The following is a 24,536-nucleotide window of genomic DNA, read 5'->3' as shown; positions in this document are numbered from 1 at the left end:
AAACAATTAACTAATTCAATTTTTGCTTGCCTATTCAAAACTATTGCAAACATATCACAAATATCAAATATTCAGGAAACAACAATAACCATACACATGCTCATTGCGGCATTTCATCAAGCAGCTGGAGTGCATACAAAATCACACAATTAATTAACATTAGATCGATCAATTAAGCACCAAAATTAAGAAACCATACTGTAATAATCAAGTAAAAGGGAACACATATACTTCAAATTTTGGAATAAAATAATAATCTAATTGAACAAACTTTGCCGGTTGAACAATTGTAATCATCGGTTAATTGATTGAAAAATGTAGTTGAACTGTATTCAATGATATTTGTGTTGCTTTATACCATAACCAATTCAATTTCCAGGTGTAATAATCGGTTTCGGTCCTATGCGAAAAGAACCGAGAGACTGACCATGTTTAAGACCGACCCTAATTCATCACCGTCGGTCATTCTTCGGTCTTATACATTCAGTCTGATCGGTCCTCGGGTCGGGTCGGTCTTCTCTCGGGTCGGGTCGGGTCGGGTTTTGTGCTATGAACACTAGAGGTGCACAAACCGGTTTTTTTAAAAAAACCGGTTCGGTTATTAACCGGACCGGTTTTTTTGGCTCGGAAAAAAACCGGTTCGGTTAATAACCGGACCGGTTAATAACCGGTTTTTTTGGCTCGGAAAAAAACCGGTTCGGTTAGGACCGGTTTAGAAACCGGTTAGAACCGGTTAATAAACCGGTTTTTTTATTAACCGGTTTTTTTTATTAACCGGTTTTTTTTTTTTTTTTAAAAAAAAATTTCGCGGTTTCAAATACGAATATTTGTTTTTTATATTTTGTACTTAATGAAGACCATTATTTTTTCACAGTATAAACAAACCGGTAACTACAAGGCAAACCGGTAACTACAAGGCAAAACGGACTGACCGAAGCCATTCTTTGCTTTCGTTGTTAGGGTTCTTTGCTTGGAAGATGACTATGAGTGTGTGTTGGTGAATGTGTTTTCAACAAACCAAAGATTAAAAACACATAACTTTCATTTATAGTTTTTACATTAAAAATACAAACATTAAATCGTTATCGCATATTCGTAACTCAAAAATACAAACATTAAATCATTAACACTGAAGAAATCTCTGCCAAGAACTGTTGTTCATGATTTAACTCAAAAATACAAACATTAAATCGTGAACTAGCAGATGCTCCTGTTGTTCCCAATCGCAGTTTGTTCATGATTTGCCTCCATGTTTGCTGTTTCTTTAACTAAATTAGAAAAATCCAAATCAACAAGTAAATAAGAGCACATATTAGGAAAAAGAATGCTTAGACACGATTACATGAACAACTTGTTGTTTCTTACTCATGATTTGCCTCCATGTTTGCTGTTTCTTTAACTAATTTTCTTCGCTACCCGATCCCGAGCTATTTCTTAGGTAATCGTCGTACGCGGCTTCTTCATCGGTCATTGGTTGAGTGTGTCCTTCATTGACCTCGTCTTTATACAAGCCCGCTTCATACTCCATTTCCCCCTCGAGTGAGCGTTGATGTTGTGCCCTATCTAAAGAGTCCAAGTAATCCTTGTAGCAAATCGACATCTCTATAGCTGGTGCAGTGAGTCGAGTCCTCCTAATCGATATAACCCTGCCAGAAACAGAAAAAGCAGACTCCGAAGCTACCGTGGAAGCTTGGACCGTTAGTAAATCTTTGGCCATGGCGGCAAGGATCGGAAACTCATCCTCCTTACCTCTCCACCAAGCCAGCAAATCAAGACTTCTAAATTCATCCGGAGTCATGTGTTTCACAAAGTTGGTACCACCATACCTTCCAAGTTCACTGCTTGGGGTGTTTACCCTTTGACGTTTACCGGCGTCTTCCCAAATCATGTAGTACATCCCCATTTCAAGGTCGGTTTGGGATTGGGATTGGGCAACAGCTCTTAACGAGTCATGAATTTGGGAAGACGACCCGTATTTTGTAAGGTAGACATCATACATGTTTGACAAGGTGGTGTTGAAAGCATTCTTTAAAGTTTGGCTATAATAGGGGTTTTGATCGTCGTTTAACCCAAGCTCATCACAAATTTTTTCTATTAAAGCTTCAACACCACCAACATTGATGCAAGGGTTTAACGCAGCAGCACATGTCAAAACAGCGGGTAGTTGTTGAAAATATTTTCTAAATTTTTCTTTCATTTTTACACCCATATCAAAATAAGGTGCACCCCTACAATCAAGTTCACTCAACTTTGTGCACATGACAGTAATTTTTTGTAAAGCAATGGGGCTTGTTGGATAGTAAACCCCGGATAAACTAGTTGTGGAAGATTTAAAAATTTGAAGGACCTCCGTAACGATCTCAATCAATAACCAGTTTCTAGGATCATATGGTGCACATTTACCCCTACTTGACAAAATTTGATGAAACGCAATTAATGATTCTTTTTGTTGGATGGCTTTCTCAAACATATTACAAGTCGAGTTCCATCTTGTTGGACAATCCCAATTTGGCCCCAACCATTGACAATTAGCTTCTACACAAAATTTTTTGTATCTTGAAAATGTTTTATTGTTGCTAAAAACATCTCGTAACATTCTTTTAAAACTGTTTCTTTGCGTTTCGATCACGTTTAACCCATCTTGCACGGCCAAGTTGATAATATGTGCAATGCATCGGCTATGAAAAAACGCTCCATCACAAATAGGTTTATACTTTAATGTTAAATGGCCAACCGCGGCCGTATTGTTGGACGCGTTATCAAACGAAATTGAAAAGATTTTATCTTCAATTTTGTATTGTCGAGTGACTTTATCCAAGATTTGAAAAATATTTCTACCCGTGTGCGGGTAATCAAACAATTGAAACGCAACGGTTCGTTTCATCATTTGCCACGACTCGGGGTCAACCCAATGAGCCGTCACACAAATGTATGAGTCGGGCGAACCATGAGATACCGACCAAACATCCGTTGTTAAGTTTACACCAGTTTGTAAGTTTGAAAAGTATGAAATTAGTTCGGATTTAGCGTTTTCCATGCTTTAAGACAATCTCTTCTAAGGGTCGAACGACTTACGTGTTGGTAGCGTGGTTGAACATAGTTTTGCATCATCTCCGTGAATTGAGGGTTGTCGAAGTGGTTGAAAGGAAGTGTTTGTTGAATCACAAAGTTTGAAAACTGTTGACGTACCGCTTCAACGTCGTACGTAAACACCCCTCCTTGATTCGTCATCTCCGGCTGCGAACTACTTCCCGCTTCGTCCTTCAAGGCCTTGCAAAAGCGCTGTTGTATATGCGCTTTTAAAGTGGAGTTTGCATCTTTGGTATAGAACTTCAAACAGTGCTTGCATCGAGCTTTTTGGCGACCGTTAGACAGTTCGCATAGGTCGAAATGTTGCCACACATCTTGGTTTCGTTTCGTGGGGATGATCCGAACGACCGTTATGTCTGTGTTCGAGGCACCCATGTTGACGGATGAAGCAGCACTTTGGGAGGCCATGATAATAAGAGCGTATAATCGAGTATGAAATAAACGAGTACGAGTATGAAATAAACGACTACGAAATAAGAGCGTATGGAGTGGTAATGTGGTATAATTGAGTGTGAGATAACAAAATAATCGCGTATGAAATAAACGTTTAGAGCTAGTAGAGTTGTATAATCGAGTGTGAGCTAACCTACCCAACCTAAACTATATATAGTTGTTTGTGGGGGTAAAATGTTAAAAAAAACGGCTAGAAATCAAGAAAAAACGGGCAAAAAAGGACCCAAACGGTCATATGGCCGTTTTATAACGGTCAAAAACCGGTTAACCTAAAAACCGGTTTTTAGGTTAACCGGTTTTTGACCGTTAACCGGTTAACCGGTTTTTAGGTTAACCGGTTTTTCAATAACCGGTTTTTAAATTTAACCGGTTTTTTTACTAACCGGTTCAATAACCGGTTTTTGTCCACGAATGAGTAACCGAAGTACTAACCGGCGGTTCAATAACCGGTCTAACCGGTTTTTTAATAACCGGTTTTTCTATTAACCGGTTTCCGGTTTAAACCGGTAAACCGGTTCCTCAACCGGTTTTTTTGAATATCACCACCATATTTCCATATCACCGTAATTACATAATTTGAATGACTTTTATTGGTCAAACCATCATCATGATTAACATCAATAACCCATTCATTACATTGGTTTTTTGAGTTGCGTAATAACATGTATATGGAAGTCGAAGTCTGAACTTTACAAGTTTATAGCATTTGTTCTTGTCAAATTAAATGAGCATATGAATCTTGTTAAAGTACCAAGCAGGTGATATAAGATAATGATTATAAAAACTTAATATCTTAACTGGTGTATCAAATCAACATCAGTGTGTGACCAATAAAATTCAACATAATTAAGAAATACCGAAAGAAAAAAAAAACGCGTATACTAAACAAGCAAAAGTTTATTTTACACTTTTACTCAGCCATTCAGTTGCGGCCCAACCATTTAGGTGGCATAAAGCAGAAGAAAATTTTGAGACCCTTACGAATAATTAAAGAGAAAATTATAGTATTTATAATTTTTATTTTTAAAATTTGCGGAGAGATTATCATGTTTAAGTAGTGTGTATTTTCAATTAGAAAAATAACGAAGCTATATATATAATACAAATTCAAGGTAGATAGCTAGGAAAAAATGGAAACAAAATAAATTATAAATGACATAACGAATCAACAAAATAAAAAATATCACTTAGGTGAGTGTAGTGGGAGTAGAACCTGGGAGGTGTGTGAGAAAGCTTAATTTTTAGAAGTTAAAAAACATGCAGGTAACCATAGAGCAGTATGTAATGCTATGTCATTTATCATATTACACATTATTGATAGCAGTTTCTCTTTATATAAAAGTAGTTAGTTTTAAATGAGGGCCTTATGTTTTTAGGGGCCTCAATATCATATTAACCTGGCCCAACAATACTGTTGGGCTGGCCCTGTAGCCATTGAACTATTTATTTTAGGGAGCTGCTATTTAGACACTCTCTCACTCTTTAGAAAGAGTATATGTAAAAGAGAAAAGGTGTGTAAAATGGATGTATGAATAGCAAAAAGGAAACCTTATTTTATGTATGCTATGAAACTTAAGTTTTTTTAATTTTTTGCCGTTATAATAGTTAATAAGACCACAAGCTAACACAACTAAATGAACTAGTTTAAGCTATTTTAGGCTCTTAAGTCTTAAGCTCTTAAGCTTTGCACGGACTAGATTTATGGACAATGCTAGCTACTTGGTTTTGGGCATTTGGGTAACATTTATACCATTTTTGTATGGTTTGTAACCCCGGACCTTAGCAGTATCTTTATTATATGTGGGTTTCTTGTGGGTATTGTTGTTTTGTTTGGTTTGTAGAATACCCAATCAAAAAGTTTGTTTATATTTAATAAACTTGAATCTTATTAGTTATTACTATTTCCAAGCATTTTAAAAAAATAATAATTTAACTAGCACCATTTATCAGTGTGTGACAATTACAACATAAATCAGTAAATACAAAAAGGAAAATCAGATTTTAAAAGTTTAAAAACTAAGCAATTACTTGAGCATTATTTTATTTTTTGACATGGATAAACTCTAGATACTATGTGGTCAATTATCATGACACTTGCATATAATTATTGAAATTACCTTCTTTTTTTTAATTAATTTACATTGGAATTAAACACACAGTTACCAAATAACAAGAAGGTTTGATTTACCTATTTAACTATTTACTTTATGTATGCTATAAAAGTATTAAATTTTTTATATTCAATTTTTTGCTTACAAACTCTAAAAGTTAATGTATTTGTTAAACCTCAATGAAACAAGTTGCTGATTTAATTTGATTAAACAATATTTACTTAAGCCAAATAAAATAATAAATAGGTTTACATTTTTTTTGTTACGATTTTAAAACGAAATGAAGCATTCAAGTACACAATAACTTGGGCTGCTGACAACGATACTCTATCTCGGGCCTCATTTGATTTATAGCTAACACTATTTTCGTTTGGTTTGTAAAATGTAACCCAACCCATTATATCTCAAACAACTTGAAATGAAAAACTCGGTTCTTAAAGGCACCTCCACGAGTAACTCCAAGAGGCTATTACAATCGTTGAAAAACCGTTGTCCTTAATGCTCTCGAGGCGTGACCACAATTCTGATGCTTCCATAAGGTTGCTTAAAGGTGGAGCTGAGTTATACGTTTGCTTGGTGTTACGTTGGTGGATGCTAAACTGAAGTTTCATAGGCGAGCTACTACTGAAAGATACTTGTCTACAACGGCTCCAAATTTGGGCGGGATCAAAACATCTTCTTACCAAACTTCACTCGGTTTAAAATGTGCCGTTTCAGAAAAGTATCAATAGACTTTCGGGCCTAAACGTGCTTTAACCAAACTGAGTTTACCTAAAAATAAGCCATGTTTTAGAAAAGAAAACGTGTTGAAATGGAACTCTAATAGGCAAATCGGCTATAATCAAACGCTAATAGGTAGATGATATTTGACATTTATACGTGTCTAGATCTTATTACGTTTCACGATTAACATCAATTGCTGAATTTAAAGGTTATACGAAACCCTAGGTGTTTGACGCGTTTGTCCAGCTTGATTCCGAGAGTTTCTGGTTTTAATTAGTCCGTTATATTGATTTTTTTTACGGTTTATCGTCAGCACTCACATCTTAATTCGTTTTCTGAACGACCAACGAATAAATTCCAGTTATCCGTAATAACCCAATCGACCCCATACACTCACGAAGCCCACCATCTTCTGTCAAGTGAAAAACCCGTCTCCCGAATAATCAGATAATATTATAATTAGTGATTACCTGTCACTACCAGTCCCATGTGTAAAATGACAATGGAGTATTTTGATCCTTAGCCACATGTCACAACACATAGAGTTCAAACCAGCCAATGAAGCAACACCTTATCCTATCTGCTTATCCCATCAAAACCATTCATATCTATATCTTCTTCAACCCCACATTCTCTTCTCCAATTGGGTTTTGGAGAATCAACAATGGCAGCTTCTTTACAGGCGGCAGCAACATTCATGACTCCGGCCAGGGTACAACAGCTCAAGTCTTCTCCCAGCGTCTGCAAGGCCTTTGGCGTTGACTCCTCCGCTGGATTCTCCAGGGTTTCTTGCTCTCTTCAAGCTGACCTCAAGGACTTTGCTCACAGATGCACTGATGCAGCCAAGATTGCTGGTTTCGCTCTTGCTACTTACGCTCTTGTTGTCTCGGTATGTCCTTGCACACCAACTGTTTGATGAAATGCTTAAGTGGGTATTACTATTTTGTTCTTATATTGAGTTTAGCAATCCAACTGTTTGTTGATTTTCCTTATTAATACTGGGCTAGTGAGATTTTAATCTTTGCATGCCAACTGTTTGTTGAAATGCCTATGTGAGAATTGATCATTTGTTCATATTGATCTTTGTATGCCAACTGTTTGTTGAAACGCCTATGTGACTACCAACTGTGTATCGTTGTTTATCTATATATGTTGTAAAAGTAGGTCTCCAAGGCCGAGTACACCCTGATTGCTCACTACAAGGTATGGCGCCGAGGAGAGTTTCTTCAAATCCGCCTAGTTACTGAGAATCGATCAAATGTGTTCAACGCCAGCCAGAATCACATCTAGTCGGTTGACTTGGGCCGATTTTGACTTAAAAAGGAAAACAAAATTCATAGTTATATAATATTATAAAAAAATATCACTTTTTTCAGTTAATGATTAGCAAATTTTAGAATAATTTAGTATTTAAAAATATATATTCTCTTATTTATATCGATATTCACTTATTTTGTTATAAATATTACTATATTAGCATACTTATGATATTTGGCATATATTTAATATCCAAAAATTAATTTTCTTTATTTTAGATTCACCATTTCCGAGTACTCTCCGAGTACACAACCAACTCCCCAGTCGGCCGCCTATGGTTCGGCTAGCGACTTTTGCAACCTTGATTCATATATTGATCTTGGTATTCCAAATTTTGTTGGTTTTCCTTATTAATACTTGTGTAATGGATTGTTAATCTTTGCATGCCAACTGTTTGTTGAAATGCCTAAGTGAGCATACCAGTTGTAACCTAATGAGTATCGGTTTATATCTGGTTCCTTAAGCTTTGATTATGCTTGCATCATAAGGATTGATGATTTGATCACCTTTATTTAGCTTATGTTATGTGTAACTAACTCATGTATGCATGAACTTTTATGTGATGATTTAATGATAATAAATGTAAACGTATATTAGGGAGCAAGTGCAGAGGGAACTCCAAAAAGGCTAACTTATGATGAAATCCAAAGCAAAACATACTTGGAAGTTAAAGGAACCGGAACCGCTAACCAATGCCCAACCATTGAAGGCGGTGTGGACGGCTTCAAAATCAAACCAGGCAAGTACAACGCCAAGAAGTTCTGTTTAGAGCCAACATCTTTCACAGTCAAAGCCGAGGGTATAGCCAAGAATGCTCCACCAGACTTCCAAAAAACCAAACTCATGACCCGTTTAACATACACCCTTGATGAAATCGAGGGCCCGCTAGAAGTATCATCCGACGGGTCCATAATGTTTGAAGAGAAAGACGGGATCGACTACGCTGCTGTGACTGTTCAGCTTCCAGGAGGTGAACGTGTCCCGTTCTTGTTTACAATCAAGCAGCTTGTGGCTTCGGGTAAACCCGAGAGCTTTGGTGGGGAGTTTCTAGTGCCATCATACCGAGGGTCGTCTTTTCTTGACCCAAAAGGTAGAGGTGGGTCCACTGGTTATGACAATGCGGTGGCTCTGCCAGCCGGCGGGAGAGGGGACGAAGAGGAGTTGCAAAAAGAGAATGTAAAGAACACAGCGTCAGGGACCGGGAAGATCACGTTGAGTGTGACATCGAGCAAGCCGGATACAGGTGAGGTGATTGGGGTGTTTGAGAGTATTCAGCCTTCAGATACTGATCTTGGGGCTAAAGCTCCAAAGGATGTGAAGATTCAGGGTGTGTGGTATGCGCAGTTGGAGTGATGAGTTTTTAGTATTCGTGTATTTCTGGCTTGTATATTATCATGAATACTTATAATTAATGAATGTTGTGATATATTTTCGGGTATCTAATTATGATTAACAAGCCTTTTCGAGAGCCAGTAGGCAGTGATGCTGAGATAATACGTGATGAACATAGTCGGTCTAATGCACCGCGCATGAAAGGCTATTCATATGCATTTATGCAAATTATGTAGAATAATGAAACTTGTTTAGTTGCAACTTTGATAAGAAAGACCTGATACAATGTAATTTTCTTTCTTTACATGAAAGAAGAAATTAACGATCTACCTATTCTAATAAAGTAAAATAAATATGGACACTTGTCATATTTTGGTTAATTCTCACAATTTTTTCTCTTCAAAACTAATATACTCTAATATATGTAACAAATTAATAATTATTCATTTTCCTTTTACACTATATTTATATAATATATATATTTTTATAAATATAAATATTAACATATTATTTTACTATATATTTTAAAATACTTGGTGAATTCCAAAAATCAACAACAAATCATGTTTCTCAAATGAAAATTGTTTCGGGTTTTTGCTGGAACTTAAATTTGATTTTATGGTTCAAAGTTAATAAATTGATTGTTTGGTACAAGTTAACTACATTAAGGTCAAAATTTGTTACAGGTCAAAAATAAAAAAAATGAGTATTTTTAAAAGTTTGAGAATGCAAAATAGATTTATCGTCAAATTTGTTATGGGTTCAAATTGTTGACTTTAAAATGTCAAAAGTATGAAAGTTAGAATTTTAAACATGATTTGGGTTTCAAATTTATTTTTAAGGGCATTTTTTGAAATAATCAAAAGGTTCGAAATTTGGTAAATTGATTATTTTTCTCAATTATTAAAATTTAACAAAAGATTGCGAACACTTTCGATATGCCACCCTCATGCCTATCAATGCTTCTAACTTTTATCAAATTTGAAATATTTATGTCAACATTAATTTTTTTCCTTCAATGGTGATCAGAACGTTGTATGGGAAGCATGTCATGTAAAACTATGCTCAAAAGAAACAAAATATTCACAAAATTGATAGGTTAACATGTTATTTTTTATGTTGTCATTATGACAAAGTTGAGAAACCCTCTGAAACTTATCAAAATTTTTTTTATGGTGTAGCTCAGAAAAACATAGTTCTTGAATAACATCCATTGTTACAATTTAATGTTCTACTTTCTTTTGATGGATGGTAAATTGATAAATATATCAATAAATGCTTAGGCTGAGTGGTTAGAACTACTATCGTGTGAGAAGTGTTATTTCCGAAATTGGTTCATGACCAAAATTCTTTCAATTATAAATATATGACACCGAGAATGAATTTTTCAATAGAAAGAAGCATTCACGGGTATGTTTTTGCACGGACATTTTTTTTATTAAGTTTATTTAAAAAAATCATTTTGTGATATAAATAAAATCAATTTATGTATACATTATATAGATACAAACATAGATGTAATATATTTTTTTTCATATACGCTATGTAATTATTTGTTTTACTTATAATTTTATAATTTGAATTATCCCGTGTGTGACACGAGCTCTAAAACTAGTATAAGAATATAATACAATATTTGTTTAATGCACCTTAATGTACCTTAGCATGAACTCGAGTTAGGACATCCGAAATCAAGAGTTTCGGATCATCTGTGGAGTTGTGAGATCGGGATATCCACACTACCAAAGCCTTACAAAAGGCCTCTGATCAGCTCAATTTTAACACACTTTAATGTTGCTTAATTGCTTATATATGCACCCTATTCAAGAAATAATACATTGGCGTATTTTATTATGTTGTGAGCGGAGAATAGCTTTGGGGCAGAATGATGCAATTAAATATTTAAAAAGACATATAAAGTATAAAAGGGTTGTCAAAAAACAATGAAAGAAAGTTAATAAAGTCATACTTAGAGTTACATACGCTAGTCATCATCATGTTATTAAATGTTTTTTGTTGAAAGCTATATAATAGATAATCGTTGCAAATTTATATATATATTTTTCTTATACATTGAAATATTTAATTGTTTTTAATTTTACACAATGAAATTATGTTCATGATCATTCAACGTGCAGGGCTTAATATTATATAAACACGGGCTGCAATGAGCAATCTGTTCCATTTATCCTCAAATTTATTGGGCTGACTAAAATAGGCTGCAATCTGTACCATTGGGCCGGCCGGCAGCCTTTTGGAGTTGCATACTTGCATGGGCACTAAGGAAAGTTGATTAATTCGATTAAAATGAATGTCAGCATGTCACTATGTCAGGGACTCAGGGGCATCGTTTGTGTTATAAAAGTATTCAAATCTGATTTTAACTTGTGCTAGACATCAATTTATTTTAATAGTTTGAAGATGATGATTCAAGTGAACTCATGTGTTTGATGCATGAGTGTGTTACAAGACATGTCATTTTAGATCTCATATTAACGGATGCCATTAATTGGTTACATGCCGTTAAACACCATGATGTTATGTTATGGTTTATAGTAATGCGCTGACAATTGTTTTGCAAACATCTTTGCATATGTACTACATCGATATTGTATTGTTAATCAACAACATGCTAGATATCTTAGCCTGATAATTGCTCATTGTTGCATACATTGAATATGACTGTGCATATGTAGCTAGTTAGTAAACTTAAATGAGTAAGGTTATACATAGTTCTTTTTACCTGGATATGATCTCTTGTTTCGTATTTTTGTGTGTTGTTTGTTTGTCTTTCTTAGTTTAACAGCAAATTAGGTTAACGTTATGTTAACTGATATCAATCAATTATTTATGTTTTAATTTTACAACCAAACGAAGTATATAATATTGATCGTGTGCTTGATACTCTACTTACAACAACAACAACAATCATGCCCAGTAAATCCCACATATAGCAAAAACTATTAGTAGGGTCTGGGAAGGGTGGGATGTAGGCAGGCCTTACCTCTATCCCTAGAGAATAGAGAGGCTGCTTCCAAGAGACCCCGGGCTCCAAAACAACCAACATAAAAGTAGAATAGTAAATAAAGTATAAAATAGACTATTGAAAAGTGTAATATTTAGTACTAACGAGAAAAAAATGATAAGTAAAATAATCATAATAAATAATAGTATTAGTAGTAAAAATAAACAATACTAGTAACAGAAAACAAATTATACCAAGTTGGTAAGGTTATGGCTCTAAAGACATATTTCTAAACCAAAACTATATCATCTCCTTAGAAGTCTTTAACCTTAATCCTACGTCTCCAAGAAGTCCTATCATCAACCATATCCTTTGAGAGATGCAAGTTTATCAAATCGTGCCTAATCGTCTCCTCCCAAGTTAATTTGGGTCTACTTCTACCCATTTTGCCTTCTATAGTAATGTTCTCTACGGATCTAATAGGATCTGTCGTTTGTCTTCTCTTCACGTGTCCAAACCACCTCAATCTCCCCTCCCCTATCTTATCTGATATATTAGTGTAACACCCCGGCTTAAGCGGAAAATGCCCGAGTGTGACGTACAGATTGCTCAAACACACGTGACACTATTAAGTGACCATAATAACATTAATTCATTAAATTGCCAAGCAACACAAGTTCGAAAGTAACAATACAAGTTCAAACCAAAACATAATCATAACAATAGTTCTTTTATTGAAATACCCTAAGTAATCTAAGTGTCTTCAATACTTCAACCTCTAATCACGAAACCTGTAACATATGTATAAAATATGGTCAGCTATAAATATAGCTGGTGAGTTTTCACAATTTAAATACGTACTTAAAAACCATACAATTCATAGACATGTGATAAACGAGCAAGTAAGTCCTTTCCAGTTGGTACAACAAACGTACTTGGATAATCGCGCAAGTAAGGTCCTTTCCAATTGGTAACAACCAACGTACTTGGATAATGAGGCCCTTTTCCACTCGATACAAATGGACCAGAGTGCAAAGGGGGGCGTATGATCATACTTAATGAGCCTTCCCAATCGTGCAAGTAATACAAGTAACATACAAGTCCATATACGAATTGTAGTTTTGTAATAGAAGAAACAATACTTGAATTTTTATAAGGATACATATGCTACCCAAAACATTAAAACATTAAAAAGGGGTGGTGAAAAACTCACCTTAGTAATTGAAATGAAAAAGAAATAAGAATAACTCGGAGGCGTCAAAGGAAACCAAAGCGTTCAATCCGTACGAACTATAAATAAGAATAAACACGACTTTTAACGACTATTCTAACGGGATTTTAAGGTTGGTTAATTGTATGAATAACTTTAGAAGTTAGTTATCATTTTATTATAATTCATTACAAATTTTATGTCTCTTAGATTATTAAATTATTATTTATGTTTTAACGGGAATCGGTTATTAATATGATTTTAAGTATTTTAACGGCGAGGATATGAAGTTTAAACATTCGAAATACTTGAACTATTGTTTACAATTCGAAAATATAATTATTGCTTTAACGAAACGATTTTTAGTAAATTAAAGTTTACGTTATGATAAGTAAACGATTTTTAATAATAGTTTACGAAAACGAAAAACTTGGTTTTTAAGCGTAAAATGGTGAGATATATTTTATAGTTAATTTACATAATTTGTATTTAATTTAAGAAGGGTTTTATAAATTTATTTTGATTTTTAAATGATTTTTTTTAAATGATTAGAGTAAATTAATAAATAATAATTAATAAAAACATATATATAACGAAAAAAAGTTATGACCCGGGGTTTCGAAGCCGGGTCTCGACGATACGGGTTTACGGTGTTAACCAACTGCTCTGGGTAGGACATTCGTTAAGAACATGGTTTCTAATATATATATAAATATATATATAATTAGTTCTATATGGTTTTAATAATAATAATAACAGAATCCAAAAATAAAGAGCTGTCGGGGTCTGATGTTTACAACGCTACAGAGTTAACCAGTGGGCTATCATTGATATTCAGATTAGATTTGAAACCGGTTGTTTATAAGTATTAGTTTTGATTCATCTTCTTCAACAATTAACACTAAGATTAACAACTTTAATTTACATTGTGTTTGCTTAAATTACATTAGGGGTTTTGTTTGTTGGATCAAAACTAATCGAATACATATTACAATTACCTTAAAATGTGTTGTTTTGGTTGAGAAGACGGACTCGCCGGAGCTGTAGTTTGACGGAGGATTACGACCAAATTTAAAGAAAATGAGAGTGATTGAGTGGTGTGAGAGAGTTTAGTTATAGGTTAGTGGTGTATTTATACTAGTCATAGGAGCGTATACGCGTTAATTGTATTGATTTGATTACCACAATTTCCGGCGGGGATTTCGGGTTCTTAAACGGGTAGTTATTAGTCAATATAATCAAATCAATATGTTAATAATAATATATTATCGTTGGTTAAGGATTATATAATAATTAATTTGGTTGAATGACGAGATAACGGTAGGAAATCGGGTTTTTCGGCGCCGGAATTGAGGTCGGAGAAACGGGGATGGGGGCTGGGTTGCTTTTATTATATTTTATTATTTAATTAATATAATTTAAATGCAAGTTACACATTTAACACCTGAAGTTTCATAAACATTTTACATGAAACTTAATCTCTTTTAAGTTATTAATAAGTATTTAAAGTTTACACTTTTAACCCTAAACTTTATAATATAGTTTTCGGTTTTGGATTATTTACGTGTTTAAGCGGGTTATCGATAAGCCTCGAGTAATGGAACTTAGTAATAAATGAACAACGTTTGAACATAAAAGTCGGGAATACTTTATTAAATGATCAATAATACATCGAAACGACCCATCGGGTCGGGTTTACAAATACAAATACGAATCGAAAAATTGACAAATGTCACAATTAGCTACCCCTAATCTTTCCTGGAAAACTTCGTTTCCTATTCGGTCAGATCTTGTATTCCCACACATCCACCTCAACATTCTCATCTCTATAACCTCTAGCTTACGAGCGTGTGCCTTCTTAATGGCCCAACAATCTGTTCCTTACAACATTGCCGATCGAATGGCAACCCTATAAAATTTCCCCTTTAATTTAGTTGGAAACCTCCTGTCACACAAAATTCCTGTAGCTGCTCTCCATCTACACCAACCTACCTGGACGCGATTGTTCACGTCACTATCTATTCCCCCGTCACTCTGGACAAACGACCCTAAATACTTGAACTTTGTTGTTTACGGTACCGCTTTGCCTTCGATGGTGATTTGGATATCCTCGTTGCCATTTACCCCACTAAAGTCACAGTGGAGATACTCGGTCTTTGAGCGACTAATTCTTAGGCCTTTCCTTTCTAAAGCCATTCGCCATTCCTCTAGCCTCCTATTTAGATCTTGTTTACTCTCGGCAACTAGCACAATATCGTCTGCGAAGATCATGCACCACGGGATTATCTCTTGAATCGACTTTGACAGCTTATCTAGGACTACTGCAAAAAGAAAGGGCTCAACGCTGAACCTTGATGGAGGCCTATCTCCACCGGGAAGGAGGCAGTATCCCCCATAGGCGAACGGACGATTGTTTCAGTCCTAGCATATATATCCTGAACTATGTCTACATATTTCCTGGGTACACCTCTACCCTCAAGGCTATCCCAAAGCAGTTGACATGGCACACTATCTTACGCCTTTTCTAGGTCAATGAACACCATATGCAGATCTCGTTTTTTCTCTCTATACTTTTCCATCAATCTTCTTAGTATATGTATCGCCTCCGTAGTAGATCGGCCCGGCATGAATCCAAATTGGTTTACCGTAACCTGAGTTTCCTGTCTAATTCTAGCCTCAATAACTCTTTCCCATAGTTTCATAGTATGGCTTAGCAACTTAATTCCTCTATAGTTTCCACAACATTGAGCATCTCCTTTGTTTTTATAGATGGGGACTACAACACTACTCCTCCATTAATCTGGCATCTTACCAGTTTTGAAGATAATATTGAACAAATTAGTTAACCATAAGATTCATTCCTCCCCCAAACATCTCCATGCTTCTATAGGTATGTTGTCTGGGCCAATCGCCTTTGCCCTTCCCATATTCCTTAAAGCAGTTCTCACCTCCTCCTATGTGATGCGCCGACAGTAGCAAATATTTCGTTGTTGTCTTTGTGTCGTTGTGTTCTCATTTTCGCCATGGTAGGCCCTCCCGTTGTTGAAAAGACCGTGGAAGTAGGTTTGCCATCTCAGCTTGATGTCCTGCTCTTTGACTAGCACTCGTCCATCCTCCCCCTTTATGAACTTCACAGCCTCTAAATCTTGCCTCTTACGCTCCCTAGCTTTAGCAATTTTGAACATATGATGCTCCCCTCTTTTGTTTATAGTCGTTCATACATCCGTTTATAGGCTGTGTTCTTTGCTTCCGCCACCACCTTTTTTGCTTCTTTATTTACCTTTCTATAAGCATCCCTCAAATCCACTCTCTTCGCTTCGTCCGTGGACCTGATATGCTCTCTAAAACTCTCTTGTTTATCCTTTATCTTGTCTTGCACATCCTTATTCCACCACCATGACTCCTTATGTCTGCATATCATTCTCGTTGTGACCCCGAGTGTCTCCTTAGCTACTTGAGTAATCTTTGTCATCATAGCCTCCCACATCTGGCTTGCATCCCCATTTAATCCAACTAGTGTCGGCAAGAGCACTCTATTCTTGAAAAGAGGAGACTTGTCATCCTTTAAATTTCTCCAACAAATCCCGGGTGTGTATTTCTTCTCCCTTCCGGGCAGCCTGTTTCTCATCTCTATATCCGCCACTAATAATCGATGTTGTGTTACTACTGTCTCGACGTCGATCTCCTTGCCTCATCAATAAATAGTCTATCTGCGTATTGTGTCCCCCCCTGCTCAATGTAATCAGATGTGAATCCCTCTTTTTAAAGAACGAGTTTATGATACCCAAGTCATGAGCCACCGCGAAGTCTAGAAGATCTGTGCCTGACTTTTTTCTATTACCAAAACCGAACCCCCCATGTACGGTAGCAAAACCATCCCTCTCCAACCCAATGTGTCCATTAAAATCACCCCCTATACAAATTGTTTCATTCCTAGGTATGGCCCCTACAACTGCATCTAAACTATCCCAAAACTCTTTACCTTAGCTATTTTAAACCCCTGAGACGGTGGCAAGGTTTTGGATAGTTGTGAAACACGCTCAAACACGTGTAATGGTTTACATAAGCTACATCACTTTTTTTTTCTTTTTTTACTATGATTTGTTTGTGAAATGTGTATCATCAATAGAGATGTAATCACTCTTTCAGTTTTCTTTCAGGTGAGCAAAAACTGACATTACTAGTTTTATTTCCTTTTTACACTACCCGTACCTTGGATCGCATGCAAGCATCTTGAAGTTTCATACTATGTCATCGAGGGGCAATAAGCGTTGTATCCCAACACCATATGACAATGTTGTGTTCGACCTTTCTTGAAATTTGCCATGAGTACGCATCTTGGTGTCCTTGGTTTAAACATCTTGAACAAACAACGAATATGTGGCTTCAATCCATGCAAAAAACTACTAGGACATATTAGTCAATCTTTTAACAATATCAATCCTCAATAGTAAGCGTAACCATAAAACAACCCTTCTACATATTTTCTTCATTCAAAGGAGACCATTCCTCAAAAAGCAAATGGTCAATGGATACATTATGACTTTGGATATGCATCACACATGGTGTTGAATATTTAATCACATTCACATTAAAATAAATCAATGTAAATTATAATAAATAAATAAATAAATGCTGAAAAAGACATCTAATCAAATTAGACGTCATATTGGCATAATAATAATAATAATAACAATAATTATTAAGGTCAATAAACTTTAACTCAACTAACATTGAAGGGAAAGTAAAGTTTTAGGCTTGTCTCAATCAGGTTTTATTACGACACGAGTTTTCCAGGAATATGAAGTGATGGACTGATGGCCAGTGATGGATTTGGGTTAGGGCTGTTCACGAGTCGAGCTAGAATGGTTTCGAGCTCAGGCTCGAAATTAAACGAGGCATCTTAGCTAGGCTCTAGCTTGATTTTAAAGTTAAACGAGACAATGAGCCGAGCCATGACTAGAGCCGAGTCTGGATCGATTTTAGCTCGGCTACAAAATTGATTCAAATCAGCTCAGAATGTTTCAAATCAACTTTTTATCCATAGACATAATGTGTCTTTTGGCGTTAAGCTAACTGGAACGATTTTGAAAATTAAAAAAGGGACAGAAAAGACGTCAAAAGAAAATGTAATATTAATATTAATAATCCATCATCATCATCATCATCGTCGTCGACTCTTTCGATCTGACGTCTTTACTTTTATTACAAACGTGGAATGGCCTGCACGCACCATCGGCGATCGCTATGACCAGTACCATTCAACCACCGACAATCACCAATTAGACACAAATACAATTGCGAACAACAAGACAAGTAATAATAATAATAATAATAATAATAATAATAATAATAATAATAAATGGAAGAAGAGTTTCCAGGTGCCGTTGGAACGAGTGCAAGCCTGGCACTGAGGTTAGGGCAGGCCATCTTCTCCGTGGCTTCGCTTCTCTTCATGTGCCTCGGTGTTGAATTCTACGCCTATACCTCTTTCTGGTATTCTAATTCACTCTTTGTTTATTCATTGATTGATTGCTAATTTAGGGTTTTAAGTCGATCAAGCTGTTCATGGATTCTAATTCTGAATCAGCCAAAAATTGTTGCAGTTAACAGAGTCAATTTTGTGTTTGTTACATATTTGGAAACAACAAACAGTTTTGTGTTTGTCACCTGACCTGCTTCCTGATTAATATTCTGTCACCTGCTTCCTGATTAATAAACAAACAATTTTCTCAAAGTTGAATATTAATGCTGTGTAATCACTGTTTGTCGGTTATCGCACCTCTAGCAAAATATCAGTTTTTTAAGTCTTCATTGTCAGCTTTTACAGTTTCATGTTAGTGTTTTAAGTCTTAAACAGTTCCTACTTGCTAAGCAGTTAATGCGGAAAAATATCGGATATTGGTCGAGGACCGATATTTGAGATATCGGTTATCGCGGTGGGATATCGGTAATTTTAATATCATGCGGAATTTATATATAGCACTTTAACACTAACAATTCAGTATATTCTTCTACTGTTAACTAATTAACCTTTTGCAACACTAACCATTGTAGCAAGTAGGAGCTGATTAAGACTCGAAACACCAACATTAAACACTAAAAGTTGAAAATTAAGACTTAAAACACTGATATCGGGAGTATCAGTGAAATGTCGGTCAAATTTTGGTCAATATCACCGATTTATCGGTACCGATATTTTGACTGATATTTCACATGAGAACCGATAACCGAGATACCACCAAGATTGACTGCATAGCCTACTTGCTACAATTGTTAATGTTTTGTAACTTGCAAGAGGTTAATTTGTTAATCATAGGAGACTATACTGAATTGTTAGTGTTAAATTGCTATATATATATAAATTCTGCATGATATTGAAATCACTAATATCCCACCACGGCGATAACCTATATCTCAAATATCGGTCCTTGACCGATATCCGATATTTTTCCGCGTTAACTCCGTATAGAAAGTGTTAACACTTCACGCGAGTGATAATTTAGGATTCGTTATGCTGACGTTAGGATTATTGATACTGACATGTGCATTTGTGTACCGAATCCTTGATTATAGTAAGGTATATGATGACTGATTTCCTAAATATGTTTCAGCTTCTTGGTGACAATAAAAGGTTTAACAATACCTTGGAGTTTGACGCTCGCAATGGTTGATGCATTCTCCGTGTTTATAAAGCGTCCATCTCGTCAAGTACAAATAGTGTCTATCATCGTTATAGGCGACTGGGTACGTTCTTTAGTTCCTGGTTTACAAAGTAAATACTGAAAAACGATTGTCCGTTTGATGGTAACTGGTTTGAAAATGATGACAGGTTCTATCATTCTTATCACTAGCGGCAGCATGCTCAACTGCCAGTGTGGCTGATTTCATGATAACAGAAGCCAGTGCATACTTTTGTGGTAAAAAATTGTGCAGCAGGTATCAATTGTCAGCTGCAATGGCATTCTTGTCGTGGTGCTTGTCGACAGGCTCGGCTCTTTTTAATCTTTGGCTTCTACCTTCTTTATACGCCAATTTGTAGATATAAAGTAATTCCCATTAAACGATTGATGTATAGTTGCATATAGTACAAAAAAAGATGATTTTTATAGTTTAGGTTTCAATGTTATAGCATATTTTGCGCCCGCGTTCGGGAACTGAACAAGGGTAAATCTGTTTATGTATTTGTCAAGTGAAAATATTATCTTTTTTATTGAAGTTACTGTTATAAATGATTTGTGTATGTGTGTGCACATTCATGATTGATATTATTTTAATATTGATGCATACATGTGCATATAGTTGGTGATCCAGGTCATATAAACAAATCCATCAAGAGTATGAAATAGATCGTCTGTAGGAATCCTAGTGCATATTTACAGACATGGACGGTGTGAGTGCTGCAAGTGCAGATTTTGTGTTGTTTTGCCGGTGGTTTTGGGTGCTGTTGAACATGCATCTGACAGTTTGGAATCCTTTGGTCTGTCTACTTGTTTGCTTTTGTATATTATCTAATTTGCTAAGGAAGGAGGCAGGAACAAGACTATCATTGAAACTATTTCTCTGTGATTTCTTTCAACTTGGCTTCTGAAATTTTGTATTGATTACATGAATAAAATACAGTGCCATAAGGGCATAAGGCACAAAATGAATGTTTTCAAATATAAGTGAAGTCAATGTGCTTGCTTTTGGCTAGCAGCAATAAGAGCACTTGTATTTTCAATATATTCAAGGGTAAATAACTAAATATAATTAAAAAAAACATACATTCACTTTTTTTTTCCTTTCCAAAAGTCCTTTAACAAAATGCACGAGTGTTGTATGAACTACGTGTATCACAAACTCTTGTAACAGAAAGTTTTTATTTATTTAAAACATTTTTAAAAAATGATAAAAGGTAATTGGTAAAATGAGCTTCCAGTGGTGAATAATTTTTGCTATTATAAAATATAAAATGGACTTTTAATTGATAAACATCTTTTTGGGCTTGTCATATATTTGTATAAATGGGCTAATTTCTTAATTTTTAATGGAATATAAGAGTTTGGGCATAAATAGAGGTGTACAAAACCGGTTTTAAATCCAAACCGAACCGGTTTGGTCAACAGTTGGTCAAAACCGGTTTGACTCAAACCGGTTCGGTTTATAAACCGGTTTAGACACAAGATAAGCCGGCCCGGTCACGTCGGTCCGGTCTGGTTTATAAACCGGTTTTACACCTGTTTTCCTCAAATCGGTTCGGTTTAAAAACCGGTTTGGTAAATTTTAAGGGGAACCGGTCCTGAAACTGGTGGTTTTGGTCGGTTTGGGAACCGGTTTGAGTGAAACCAGTTTTTTGTACACCTCTAGGCATAAAAATACTAAATTATTTTAGCCCGCGTTAAAAAATATGCGGGGCGACATCCAAAAATCTGAAGGTCGATTGAATATAGGTAATCTAAGTAACATATAAAATATAGAAAAAATGTGGTGTCGCTTGACCCCGTACCTTATTTACTAGGTGAACTATGACTAGTGTTTAGATATCATTAGGGTCGGCTCAACGAATTTGGAGGCCTAAATCGAAATGAAATTTTATGGTTCTTTCATGACCATCGTGAAAAAATAAAATAAAAGACACTTACTACAAAAGTTTTGAATTTTGGACCTACAACTCAATAACAACCAAGCTTGACACCTTGACAATTAAAAACTTTAAGTTTACTTTGTCCATTATAATATATCAATATATAATGGGTTTTTTTTTATTTGTATACCTTAATTAAGTGTGGATCTAAAACTTTTATCTTATTTCGCTGGCCCACCGGCCGACCCTGGATATCATTCTATGACAGGGACGCTTTTCGGGTTATTATATTAGGGTTTGAGCTTTTCGACTTAGTATTTTTAGGTTTCGAAGCTTTAAATCGATAACTAAAAGTCTGAAACTCGATCCAAATATCTAACATTTTTTTCTGGTTGGGTTAATTGGGTTTCGAGTACCTAAGAAAAATAAAATAAATAATATGCACAACTCAATAACCACAATAAACCATTTGATATCAATTACACTTGTTTAGATAACATATGGCATTGATGATCACGTATACGTATTAGATGTCGCAAGTTGCAACAATACTTCCTATGATGTAAATAAATCATTTGTGAGTGAAGAGAATCATCAACAAATATGCACGGTGAATAACAATGATAAACAATGAACAAGAATTACTAATTGAGAGAATTAGGGTTTTTGATTGAACATGTTAAACGATTTCTTGTTTGATTATAGTTGCGTTGGTAACGGATAGCCATTAATTGGATATAAATATATACGTTAAACAAACAAATTAGGATGGATAAGAAGAATGCTGATATGATACTAAGAGGGTGTATGAGATTTCTTATTTTACCTTCTTATAACTTTTTATTAAGTTAATAAGTTACAACATTGTAACTTATTAAACTTTTTCACTCATAATATAAACAATCCCAAACACCTTATTACTTTTCAAAAAGTTAATAAGTTATAAATTGATAAAAATAAGCAATCACAAACACCCCCTAAATATTAATTAAATTTAATATATAAATTAAGGTTCTCTATCTCTAGTTAGGTTTCCGTAATATTTATCTTTTTCTAATTTATGTCTTTTGTTTTCCTATAGAATAAGAAAATATAATTAGAAAATTATCTCAAAATCGGTTTCTTATCTTCTATTTTGTTTTTGAAGCATAACCCACTCTACAAGTCTCTTGGGAGATTGATCATCTCGAATCGGTCTCTATCAAAAGCTTATGTTTTTTTTTCCAGCGGGAACGCGAATCGCTATATGGCTGGAATTCGAACTATTGATATACCCCATGCCTAATATCATTTTAAAACAAAAACTTAATTCGGGTTGACCCAAAACGCAAAATCAGACATAATAACTTAACCGGATTACTATGGTTCGGGTTAGTCCGGGTTCAAGTTTTCTCCTTTGGGTTCAGTTTCAGTTAAAAGTGATAGATCTACTCCGTGATAGTACGCTGCCTTGCACAGGTAATGACATCGTATAGACTAGTGGCATCCTCGATAATGAGATACATCATCATATCTTTAGGCCAATAACTTGATATGAGATGATCAGGCAGGGAGACTAAAATCACATAAACAACATTCGGTTTCATGAATATGCTAAAATATTTGAAACAACTTTAAAAGGCTTAAAATCGAATTTTATTTTTAATTAGATTTACTAAAGTCTGCTATTTGCTTTGTTGTTTTCTAGCAACGAACGTATGAATGATTCTTGATTTATTAAATATCTACTAGGGGTGTTCAGATTTCGTTTCGCATTCGAAACATTCGAAATTCGATTCGATTCGAATTCGGTTTTAAAAAATTCGAATTCTAGTCGATTCGTATTTGAGTATATTAATCGAATACGAATTTATGATTTATTATTCGATTTTATACGAAATTCGAATTGAAATTATATATACATATATGCATATATATCGTTAGGGCACGGATTTCAGTATCCTCAGCAAACATTATATTCGAAACAAATCTAGGACGCGATATCCTCCAAGGTAACAGGTATCCTAATTATGTTATATAACTAACGCACAGTCTGCTACTTTCCTTGTTTACCAGGTCAAAGGTAGTTGCTTGATCTCCCAAGGACTCGCACTTACTGTTATTAGAGCGTGGCAACTAAGGAAACATGCTATCTAACGGAATTATCGGCTAATTGATTTAGTCTAAAAGCTTCCTTAAATATAGGACTTCTTGTTAGTTTTATTTTGGTATAAATAGAGCTCTATACGGATCATAATACACACACTCTAGCACTCGAGAACTTACTAGTACTCGCATTCTTTGTAATCACGATCAAGTTTGAGCTCCACACTTGTAATCACCTTTATTATTAATAAACCGGTGGTGATAGTTTTCACCACCGGGGGTTTTTTGCTTGTTATCCCAAGGATAACGAGTTTCTTCCTCGCAACAAATCTTTGTGTTCAAGCCATTTTTATTAGCACCAAGTCCCATTTTACTAATTTGGTTGTAAAATCACTATTGTAAATTTTTTACCAAAACAATTTGGCGCCCCCCGTGGGGCAAACGGTGCTTCAATCCATCAAAAACTGCTTGCTTCACACTCAATCACTTTTTCATCCCTTCATTATGGCCTCACAACCAAAAACTAGCTCTGTCCTTGCTCCGGTGGTCATCACTCTTTCAAACGTCAACTCAGGACCTCCACCAGTACCAAAGAAGAGCACTCAGCCTAGAGGAGAACTTCCACCATTCGCGGGATCCTCTACACGGGTAGAACCGGTTATTTCTAACAATGACATTTTTGTT

At 35.3% G+C, this 24,536-nt stretch overlaps 3 protein-coding genes across 3 annotated transcripts; 2 read left to right on the top strand and 1 right to left on the bottom strand.

The window, feature by feature from the left end:
• The first annotated feature begins 7,018 nt into the window (after positions 1 to 7,018).
• On the top strand, positions 7,019 to 9,166 carry LOC143597139 (oxygen-evolving enhancer protein 1, chloroplastic-like). The gene is made up of 2 exons (XM_077075726.1): positions 7,019 to 7,266; positions 8,292 to 9,166. Exons 1-2 carry the CDS (start codon positions 7,042 to 7,044, stop codon positions 9,045 to 9,047), a joined length of 981 nt encoding a protein of 326 aa, XP_076931841.1. The 5' UTR covers positions 7,019 to 7,041; the 3' UTR covers positions 9,048 to 9,166.
• A 7,240-nt stretch (positions 9,167 to 16,406) lies between these two features.
• LOC143597131 (uncharacterized) lies at positions 16,407 to 16,829 on the bottom strand. Its single transcript, XM_077075720.1, has one exon. The coding sequence runs from the start codon at positions 16,827 to 16,829 to the stop codon at positions 16,407 to 16,409; it is 423 nt and encodes a 140-aa protein (XP_076931835.1).
• Positions 16,830 to 18,536: 1,707 nt separating this feature from the next.
• LOC143597135 (CASP-like protein 5C3) lies at positions 18,537 to 20,243 on the top strand. The gene is made up of 3 exons (XM_077075724.1): positions 18,537 to 18,697; positions 19,816 to 19,948; positions 20,034 to 20,243. Exons 1-3 carry the CDS (start codon positions 18,564 to 18,566, stop codon positions 20,241 to 20,243), a joined length of 477 nt encoding a protein of 158 aa, XP_076931839.1. The 5' UTR covers positions 18,537 to 18,563.
• Positions 20,244 to 24,536: the final 4,293 nt, after the last annotated feature.

Source organism: Bidens hawaiensis, unplaced genomic scaffold (assembly GCF_021521415.1).
Source record: "Bidens hawaiensis isolate Kalapana, Puna unplaced genomic scaffold, B.hawaiensis_p1.1 tig00047620_1, whole genome shotgun sequence".
NCBI classification, from domain to species: Eukaryota; Viridiplantae; Streptophyta; class Magnoliopsida; order Asterales; family Asteraceae; genus Bidens; species Bidens hawaiensis.
The sequence above is the reverse complement of the archived record's forward strand: the minus strand, read 5'-3'. Positions and strand labels throughout refer to the sequence as shown.